This window comes from Manihot esculenta, chromosome 1 (assembly GCF_001659605.2).
Source record: "Manihot esculenta cultivar AM560-2 chromosome 1, M.esculenta_v8, whole genome shotgun sequence".
Lineage (NCBI taxonomy): Eukaryota > Viridiplantae > Streptophyta > Magnoliopsida > Malpighiales > Euphorbiaceae > Manihot > Manihot esculenta.
The window spans coordinates 41,236,096-41,247,429 of record NC_035161.2 but is presented as its reverse complement, the minus strand read 5'-3'; the positions used below and the strand labels follow the sequence as shown (position 1 = coordinate 41,247,429).

At 31.7% G+C, this 11,334-nt stretch overlaps 1 protein-coding gene across 2 annotated transcripts; it reads right to left on the bottom strand.

Annotated features, from left to right (window-relative positions):
• Nucleotides 1-5,438: 5,438 nt before the first annotated feature.
• Nucleotides 5,439-9,250, bottom strand: LOC110615305 (AT-rich interactive domain-containing protein 2). 2 transcript variants are annotated; one of them, XM_021757124.2, is made up of 3 exons: nt 9,075-9,250; nt 7,462-8,618; nt 5,439-6,726 (listed from the first exon to the last, which is right to left on the bottom strand). In XM_021757124.2, exons 2-3 carry the CDS (start codon nt 8,581-8,583, stop codon nt 5,869-5,871), a joined length of 1,980 nt encoding a protein of 659 aa, XP_021612816.1. In that variant the 5' UTR covers nt 8,584-8,618; nt 9,075-9,250; the 3' UTR covers nt 5,439-5,868. The 2 variants fall into 2 exon arrangements, with proteins under 2 accessions (XP_021612816.1, XP_021612808.1); XM_021757116.2 differs by having other exon boundaries at nt 7,462-8,597.
• Between the last annotated feature and the right edge of the window lie 2,084 nt (nt 9,251-11,334).

Sequence of the window (11,334 nt, the reverse complement as noted above, 5' to 3'; positions counted from 1 at the left end):
ATATGAATATCATTAAGAGCCTTCATCTCATCCTCTCATTAATGCGGTATAGCACTTCTCACACCATAGGAAGGGACAACAATAAATAGTATTATCAGAACTAACAAGTGACTTGTTATTACCCATATGAGTCTTTTTCATGGGATCTCCAATCACAAAGGTTGGGTTTCCATCACTGTCAGTTTCAAATTGGCTCAAGTCCCATTCCTCTCGATGTTTCATCTATTAGTTTTCTCTCTAAAAGGTTTAGTCAGAGAATTGGCCAAATTCACTTCTGACTTCACATAATCAATGGAAATAGTTTCATCTTTCAGCAGCTGCTTAACAACGTTATGTCTCAGACGAATATGTCTATTCTTACCATTGAAAGTTTTATTCTTTGCAATGGTTATTGCCGCTTAGCAATCACAACGCATTGATACAGATGGTGTTGATGAGAAATTCACTAAATGCAACAGACTCCCAATGATATGTGCATATTCAGATTGAGCAACAAAGTTACCTCTAATTTTCTTTAATTGACAGTTAGGATTATAAGGGATAATCACTGGTTTGACATTGAAATGTCCAAACTAGAAGCTTCTCAACATAATGCTCTTGTGATAGCATTGGACTATCATTCTTCCTTATGATTCTAACTCCCAAAATCACGTTTGCCTCTCCCACATCTTTTATATCAAATTTAGAGGCAAGGAAAGCTTTTGATTTACAAACTATATCGTGACTTGTACCAAAAGTAAGCATATCATCCACATATAAACAAATAATCACATATTCATCATTTATATGTTTTGTATATACACACTTATCAACTTCAACAGAGATAAAACTATCATTTAACAAAACTTAATCAAATTTCTCATGCTACTGTTTGGGAGTTTGTTTTAAACCATATAATGATCTAAGAAGTTTGCAGACTTTATTTTCTTGACAAAAAACAATACAACCATTAGGTTGAACCATATAAATTTCTTCTTCCAAGTCTCCATTTAAAAACTGTTTTAACATCCATTTGATGAATAACAAGTTTATGTATAGAAGCTAAAACAATTAATACTCTAATAGAAGAAATTTTGTCTCAAGAAACTAAAGCAAACTTATAAGCTTGAGTTTATAAGTTTCAGCATAACTTATAAACATGCAATCAGAAGTTTTTGAACCTATTTTACATTTCTTAGGATCACGAAGAATTATTTTAGCAAGACACCCCCACACTTTTAAATATTTTAAGTTAGGTGTAAAACTTTTCCAAAGTTCATAGGGTGTTTTATCAGTTTTCTTATAGGGTATCTTATTTTATAGATGACAAACAGATAATAGAGCTTCCTCCCAAAGGTTATTAGATGAGGAAGAACTTATTAATAAAGCATTCATCATTGCTTTTAATGTTCTATTTTTTCTTTCTGCTACTCTATTAGATTCAAGTGAATAAGGTGGAGTAAATTCATGAATTATTCCTTATTTTTTACAAAAGTCATTAAATGAGATATATTCTCCATCTCTATCTGATCTAATCCTTTTTGTTTTTCTATTTAATTAATTTTCTAATTCAACTTTATATAATTGAAACATATCAAATGCTTCATCTTTGTTTCTAAGCAAATATACTTTAGTATATCTAGAATAGTCATCAATAAAAGTTGCATAATATATTTTTTTTAATATAAGACGCACTAACATGCCCTAATCTAGCATGCCATAAATCAAAGAACCAAGCAAGTAAGCAGAAGAAGATGCATCTTCATTTGTTATTGCAGAAATATTGAGAACAAAGAGTCCTTGATTACAATAACATTTTCCAATAAAAATGTCATTTTTAGTCAGTACAATTTTGTCTGATTTAAAAGACACCTTAATCCCAGCCTTTCCCAATAGAGCTACATAAATTAAATTAGCTCTTATATTAGGTACATGAAGTACTTCATTTAGTGCCAATGTCTTGCCAGATGTGAGTTTGAGAAGAACTTTCCCTTTACCAAGGACACTTGCAGTCCTAAAATCACCCAAATACACATGTTCTTCTCCTTCTCCCACTGTAGTGTAAAAGGTAAATGCATTTCTGTTTGCACAGATATGTCTAGTAGCACCAGAGTCTACTACCTATTCTTGCACATTAGCTACAAGAAAAGTTTGAGAAATGACCATAGCAATAATGTCATCTCCTTCAACTAAATTCACTTTTGTTTTAGGAGGATTGTCATTTATCACTCTTTTCCTGCACTGATGTGCATGATGACCCGGCTTACCACATACAAAACAATGTCCTTTCTTTTTAAAGGTGGGATTATTAAACTTAGGTTTGTAATCAGATTTTTTATTTTCATACTTGTTATTTGCTTTGTGCACCTTTTCTTGTAAAAGATTTTCTCTTGTAGTCAGCTCTTTACCTTTTGCACCTTCAAGTTCCCTCCTGTTTGTATCTTCAATGATGATATGGGTGATGAGATCTAACAGTGTCAACTGTTTGTGCTTGTGTTTCAATTGTTGTTTGTAGTCACTCTAGGAATTTGGTAATTTCTCTATCAGCAGTCCAGCCACAAATTCATCTTGTAGAGTGATGTTTTTTGCTCTAAGATCTTCTAGAAGTTTATGGTATTCATTGATTTGCATTTTGATGTCCTTTACTTCAATCATTTCTCATTTATAAAAATTGCCAATTACAAATTTTTATTTTCCAGCATCCTCGGCAGTATATTTCAGGCTCATTGAATTTCATATTTTCTTGGCTTCCTTGTAGGAACAGTAGATATCAAAGAGATCGTTAGAAAGAGTACTGATAATTGTATGCCTACATATCTTATTAGAATAGGCCCAGATTTCATGCAACTTTGGATCAACAGCAGGTACAGGTCTTGATTTTGTGAGTGCTGAAGCAACGCCATGCATATCAAGTATTGAAAAAAATTCTCTCTTGCCATGTTTTAAAATTTCGACCCGAAAAAATCTCAATTTTCGAGATGTCAAGAAAAGGTTTAGCATATGGAACAGCAAGCAGAAGAGACCCACCATTTGCAGCAGTAAGAAGCATGGCGATAGGAAGAACAGCAGAAGCAGTGGTAGTGATAATGTCATTGGAAGTAGGCAGTGCAGAAGCAGAGGCAGTAACAACATTTGGTTTCATTTGTGTAAAGATAAATCCTTAAGATTGTTAGAAAAATAGGGTGAAATAATGAAACATGAGTCGTGTTGAACACTATCCTTAAGGATTTATTTTGTGATCCCCCAGGATTAAACAGGTTCTTCGGGATTTAATTCCCAAGATAAGGACAACAAAGAATTTATCTTTGATTTATAACCCAGCAGATAACACAGAGGAAAGAAAGAATAAAATAAAAAAAAATGAGAGTCCCTATCTTTGTAAAGACGAAAGCTATTTATTGTGGAAAAAATGACTGCTACATATGGTTATAAAAATCTTGAAATAAAATCATAACAGTCATATTTAATATTATATTTAAATCTCATAAATAAAATACTTAATGACCATAAAATCTTTGATTACCATAAAATCTTCAACGATCATAAAATCTCTAATTACCATGAAATCTTTAACGATCATAAAATTTTTAATGACCATAAAATCTTTTTGAAATCTAAACTAATCTTTTTGAAATCTCTGTGGTTGGCTTTTTTTTAAATTTTATTGATTCGGTTGTTTCGAAATGTAATGTTTAATGGTGGTTTACTAGTTATTATGGGTTTCTGGAATCGCAACAACGACGTCAGTCTTGAAACCTTATTCAAGTTTTATTTCGTATAAACTCTCTTCTGTGGCTTTGTTCGGGAGGCTTTAATGATTTACGCTCGAGAGATAAGAAAGAAGGAGGAGTATCTTTGCCAAATTATTTTATACAGGGGTTTAGACAGGCAATTGAGGAGTATTTTTGCCGAATTCTCTTATACAGGGGGTTTAATTTTGAATTATTGTAAATCTTTGTTATACTCCTGTTAGATGGATTTGTCGTAATGCTACTCTAATTGCTCATACTTTGGCCAAAGAATCTATCATGCATAATCGTCTCTCTGTTTAAGATGATATCTCTTTTTGTTTGATAAAATTTTATTAATACAATCATTAATTTTGTTTTTAACAAAAAAAACTATACAAAATAAAAAAATTCAATCAATGTCATTTTTCTCTAAATTAAGAACATTTAAATCTTATTTAAAAATTAGTACATTTTCTCAATCTATCCTTTCATTCTCTATCTACTCTTTATCTATAAAAAAATAAAATTAATAAAAAAATATATATTTCAAGTAATCCACAAATCTGTCCAATCCAATCTACTTTATAAATAAAATTGATGAATAAAAAAACATTAAATAATATATAAATCCATCCAATCCAATCTGCACATACTCCGATCCAATCGATTTTAAAATGATCCAATAAAAAAAACTCAATTTAAAAAAAATTTTAAATCTCTTATTTAGATCCATAAAAAATACGAATCCTACTCCTATGGATTATTTTTTTGACATTTTTGAAAAATTAATAATATCTTTTTTTTTTTAAAAAAATATTGCCATTATTAACAAGTCAATTCCTGCATTTTCAAAAACCTATTAAAACGTATTTAATTTTTCTCTTCGTCAACGAAATGATATTTCTGTCATATTTTCCGTTAAAAATAGATAAAAAATAAAAGAGAAAAATTTTAAAATCTAATTTTACCCTCAAATAAAATCACTTATTTAGTTTTTAGATATTGGTATTATTAACAAGTCAGTCCCTACATTTTTAAAAATCTATAAAAATCTATTAAAATGTACTTATATTTTCTCATATTTATTAAAACGTACTTATCTTTAATCATATTTATTAAAACGTCCTTATCATTTCTTTCCGTCAACGAAATAGTTCATCCTCTTAAAAAAAAAAAGAAAAAAAATGATGAGGTAGAAGAAAAAGAAAACAAAAACGTAAAAAGAAGAAGAAGAAAAAAAAGAAAAATCTCCTCTCTTTAAAGAAGAAAAATGAAAAGAAAAATTGAAGAAAAACCAGAAAAAAAGAAGGAAAAGAAGAATCAAAGAAAAAGAAAAGAAAAAATCAATGAAAAAAAAGAAAGATATGAAAGAAAGTAATTTAATTTTTTTACTATATTTTTAACGGCAGAAATAAATAAAAAAACTATTTTGTTGACAGAAAGAAAAAATAAAAAAATTTTAATAAATTTCTGAAAATGTAGAAATTAACTTATTAATAATGACAATACCCAGAAACTAAACTATAAATCTCCCTTTTTTAAATTATAGGCAAGTAATGAAAAAAAATTATTTTATTAAACATTAATTTACATCAAAACCGATTTCCACAAAATATTTTCAAAATAAATCAATGCTCCAAAAAATCTTAGCCAGCAAATCCAAATTGAATTAAACTAATTTGACTAAATAACCCAATGCTAATATTCACATACTAGCAGACATCAATATAAACGAGCGAGTTATCAAAGACATTATATTGTAAATTCTCAAAACAAGATCAATTTCATACCACATTTTAAATAATCATTCATTCTTCACTATATTTACCATATTCTCAATTCAGGTCAACAATGTCATATCAATCTAATAAAGAAGATGTAAGATACCCGCACGTGACATAGGCATATATGAATCAACTGCAACTGTCTCAGAAACTGGAAGCAAATAACAGCTTGAGTCCCTCCACGCTACAGCTTACCGCTCCCACCAAAATGGATGTCATTGATGCATCTCCACTGAATTATCATTAGGAGCGCAAAGCAGAATTTAATCACAAAACTTCTGCTTTGCATTACGCCAACATAGCCATGGAAAATTACCAACATTTTATATATCTCAGCTAGGCAGTTTACTTCCACCAACAAATCGGACATATCATTATCTACCACCTTTACGGGGGGCCTTCTTTGCAGAATATAACAGAGATCCTGGTGACTTGGGTGCTGCTTCCCGCCCAGAACCATTGGTCACTAGTCCACATTCCGATTCATCATCATCACTATCAATGTTATTTGGAGTCGACCTATTCTGCTGTGCTCTGCGCTGCAAAAGAAATACATTGAAGTAGTAGCTCACCAGATCTCCCCTTCCCTTGGTAGGAAAGAATTTGAATATATCATTCCAAAAACACTTGTCAAGAGATGGAGGATTTAACCGCACTATAGCTTCAAATTTTCTCTCTTCTTCTTCTGTCCATGAAAGTCTAACATCTTCGCCCATCTTATCAAACCTCCAATGTTTGAAAGCTAAACCCAATTCACGCTTCACCCTCAACCTTCTCTCAGCATTGTGAAATCTGACGCATTCTACAGATTTTGGCACTTCACACCCGCATGCATCTTTCCTTCCCTTACCAATAGGCTCTTGTTCAATAACTAATCTGTTATCTACTTTTTTCGGTGGCCAAACCCGTGTCCCAGCCCACTTTGAGTTGCTTTCAGAAACAACACCAGTCCATTCTGGTACTTCTGCCTGAAAATCCGGTCCCAAGGGAATTGTCTTTTCGACTGGAAGGTCAAACACAGAATATTTACTTGAGGAATCACCATCAAAAACCCCCTTTGTGCAAGAGTCTGAGCCAGTAACAGTGGTTGAGGAAGATAACTGTGAACAAGCCTGTGACTGAAACACTGTTTTTCTGTGTAGCAGCTTTCTACTACAATTGATTCTCTCTCTGAAATTGTATGCAAATCCAACTTGATCATCATACATGCATGGGTGCATCTTCCGATTTTTCTACAAAGTGGGAAAATAACTTGCACTACTGGGTCAGTTGGACAGGCGTATTCTCTAATCATCAAGTGTAAATTACATAGACAATTGCAAATAAATGTTTCTATAGTTCAACGGGCACAGCATGTAAGATGATGTGTCCCATATTCTTTAGTGCAGGATACACATGCGAATGATGTGTTAGGAGATTCTAGTGCATACATTTGTAAATAATCTAACCACTGCACGGATGAGAAATTTAACAATGGGTAAAACCATTGACAGTTTACATGGAAGCTTGAGCCACTAAAATGTTTATCTGCTTCCATTAAAATTTTAAAATAAAAGAACAAATCAAAATGAAAATTTTTTAATATTATTATTTTTCAAACCATTAAGCATGTTAATGCAACAACAGCCTACCATAAGAGAAGCATAAAACAGAAAAACCCCAAAAGTTGCAAGAAAAAAGAGGATGATGCACACATTGCCGAGAAATAAATTTTCAACTTATAAGAGTCAGATCTATTGTTGTTGAACTAATGATATTAGTTCAGCCACAAAACAAAGTTTCTTTATGATTCTACCCATGAAAAGATACTAGTCAAAGGTGAAGATATGTCCAGTAAAAACAGTGATAAGACCCTACATGAGACAAGATGAAGCACCATTGCATATTATAGGAAATGGACATGAAAGTGGGAGAAGAGAGAGGGGTGGAAATGTAATGGCAGGCAGCATTTAGAAGCTGAGAGATACCTGGCAAACAGATCCAGCACCTGAATTAACATCCCTTTTCAGAAATAATGCTTCCCGAACCAACAAAATCTGCTTCCATGATTCCTCATTCGCATAAGACTCCCACTTTGACATCTCTGGTAACGGAACGACCACTGGATCACATGGATTCCTTGCAATCCCAGTAATCCAGTTCAGTACACCATACATGGACTCCCTTTTCCTTTTATAGCTGGAAATGGATTCCTCAACAGCATCTGAATCTGATACCATGACATCATTTTCATTACCATTATCTTCTTTCTTTCTTCCATCAATTTCCACCACAGTACTCTTCACCTCATCCTCGTCACACCCCTTCAAACTAGTTAAATTGGATTCCAGATGTTTCTGAACATCTTTGCATTTATGGTCCCCATCAAAAAAAGAATCACTTTTTTGGCTCTTGGACACACTATAGCCTAATTTACCAACTTCCACAAAATCAATAACACTGTTTCCAGTGTCTATGTGCACAGATTCTTCATCATCAACAATGCACTTATCGTCCCCATTTGAATCCACCTCAGCACTCACATTAAGTTCAGATTTCCAATCCATTATCTCTGAGAACAATGCCTTAAACTCAGACCCTAACTCCATGGAAACCTCACCCACATTCAGGCCACTATCACTCAATTTGGTTTCTGAGTTGGTGATATTACTCGATTTGGATTTTGAACTCTTTCTATCAACAGGTCTCTCTAACCATCTCTCCAATGCATCCAGATATTTGGCATAAACCAATTTCACAGAAGATGCAAGGTTTAGGCTCAATCCAGACTCTTCTGCCACCACATCCCACAAACAATTATGAGAAACTGCATCATATCCACCCTTCTGTCTCACAGCTAAAAACAGTTTAAACAAATCCACAGATTGTCCATCTCCAAGCATTGGAGGGAATGCAGCATCCAGGGCACAGATTTCTTTCCAGAAAAAGTTTATACAGTTATCAAACTGGCATCGAAGCTCGGCATCTGGTTCAGTTTCTAGTCCGGCTACTTCTAAAAACAGGTCAAGACCGACCAGAAACCCTTTTGACTGGAGCTTCTTTTGTGGGGTTTTTGAGCAATCTAAAGCGCACTTATCACCAGCAACCATCGACCACCCTGCCACTAATTTTCCAGTTCAAAACCCTAAAAGGAGTCATTCTCTTAAAAATCTTAGCGAAATAATTTTTAAAAAAAACAAAAAGTAAAACAATGACTACTCATTTAACATCGAAGGAAAACAAGCAGGTATGTTTATATCAGCGAAATCGCATTTCGATTTAGATACATATTTATACTGTAGAAGCCGATTGAACCAAAAAAAATACCGATCAAGCATATAGTTTAAACGTGGAAGAAGGGTTTTCTGGCGGGAAAATAGAATTCTGATCTAGGGTTTTGGAGCGCCGAAGAAATATTCTTGTGGCCCCGCCCCCGCGCGGGAGCTGTGTGTTTGATTGCAGAAATATAAAGAAATCGCGTGCGAGAGATAGAAAGACAAAGAATACGATGGGCTAAAATTCGAGTTTTGTACAAATACAGACCCTCGTCTTCAAAATCCAAAAGAGTCTTCTTTTGGGGCTAAAACAGGAGAAAACGTACCAGTAACCCTCGTGGGTATTTAGAGTGGGGTTTCGATGACCGTCTGGTGACCTCCCTTGACCCCCACAGCCAATCCCCTTTGCCTTTGGCTTTTATTTTAAGGCCTCTCTTCTTGGGGTCTCAAAATCTTCTATGTTTCTTTTGAGATTTTGAGAGGAAATATTAAAAAGAGAGCTTTCAATGTTGTAAGGTTTTGTGAAGGGACACAAGCCCTTTATTTATAGTTGCTATGATTGACTAACCCTTGGTTATTTCTTAACTCTAGGGTTGGGTTTAGGGCTTTTTTGAATAAGGACTTTTTGGGCAACAAAATTTTGCAAGTGGCTTTATTTGGTATTGGGTCCACTTAATAATAATATATTTTTTTTATCAATTTAAATTAAAATTATAATTAAAATCAAAATTATAAAAATATTGATATATTTCTCTAAAATTATTTTCAGATAAATATTATCTATCCTTTTTATATTTGAACAAGAGGTATTTTTTATAAATAAAAAATAAATATTTTTTTAAATAACTTTTTTTTAAAGAGAGAGTAATCTCTTAGGCTTTAAAAGTTTTGTTAATATCTGTATATATTATTAGGATCTTTTATTTTACAATTAAAATTATGTAATAAAATAAGTTATTTTATTGAAAACATAGATAATTATTAAAATTAATAAATTTATATTTTAAGTATAAATTAAATTTAATTAGTGAAAAATTACAAATATTGATGAAATAAAAATTTAAAAATAATTTTACTATTATTTAGTATTTTAATTTAATTAATATTTTTAATCTATATATTAAATTAGATTATATCAACTTTATCATTATCTTGTTTTTATTTTATATCACTTTTCTGTGTTTTAAAATTTGAGTTCGGGATCGATAATAAATTATAAAAAAAATATATACCATTTGATAATAAGATTTTCGGAATGAGTAATCATTGTAACATTATATTTTTATCGATTATTTATTATATTTTTGAAAATTAATTTATTATATATAAATAATAAATTAAAGATTAATTAAGTTAATTTTATATTTAACTTTTTCATATATAATATTATAATTTTAATACTTTATTGTGAAATTAAATTATAAAATGTATATTACAAATCATTATAATAAAAAATATTGAAGTATTTTTTATAATATAATTTTATTATATATTTAAAATTAATATAAATATAACTTTAAGTAGTGAGTAAAAAAATTATATAAAAAAAATTCACATAAATATTTAATTAAATAAATTATATAAACATTTTATCACTGTTTTAATTTTAAAGCCGGAGTTGCGGCCTTTCCCTGCCTCATAGAGAGTGTTTTCCCTCCGAGCAGGAGATGGCCTCCCTTAATTCCGAATAGAGTGTCTTCCCTCCTAACATTGAGATTGGATTGTGAATATCGTTCTATTTTCGGTTTTTCTTTTGTTGCATGATGGTGTTCATGAAAAAAAGAGCTTCCTCATTTGATACTTGATCATACCAAATTTAAAGCATTTTATTATGTTGTTATTAATGTTAATTTGTATATTTTCTGCCTAATTATGTGATTTTGATATTATTTTGCAGAAAATGATGTAAAGAGGTAATTTGATGAAAATGCTCTTAAAACTGCATAAAATATGACAAAGAAGAACAAACATGTTTGTACAAGTCAAGTTACAGCTGATGAGATAAATAAGGAAAGTACATTCAGCAGAGTAATTTGAAATTTAAATTTCAAATCTTCAAGAAGTCTTTTCCTTATTGAGGAAGCTAAATCTCAAGAAGATGCTCTTGCCTCCCAAGGATTCAGAATTCAAAATTCAAAATTCAAAAGAAGGCTTCACCTCATCAAATTTTCAAAAAGTCTTTCCCTTATTGAGGAAGCCAAATCTTAAGAAAATGTTATTGCCTCCCAAGGATTCAGAATTAAAAATTCAAAAGATAACATTCAAAATTCAAAATTCAAAAGAATGCTCCACCTCATCAAGGAAACCTAGGGCAATACCTTTCATCTATAAAAGAGAACATAAGGAGCCACCCCACCCTGGGACTCTTCTCCCATTCGGCGCACACCTCTCTCCAAAGCCAAGCCGCTGGCCACACTTCTCTTCTCCTTCTCTTTCTTTTATTTTGTGTTTTGTTTCAGCCATGAGTGGCTGAAACCTCTTTTTCTAATTGAAGATTAGGTGAAACTTTAATTTTTTTATGGATTGAGAGATCTGAACATACATTGTTTATCTTTTGTTTTTCAATATTTATACAATTTCATGCTT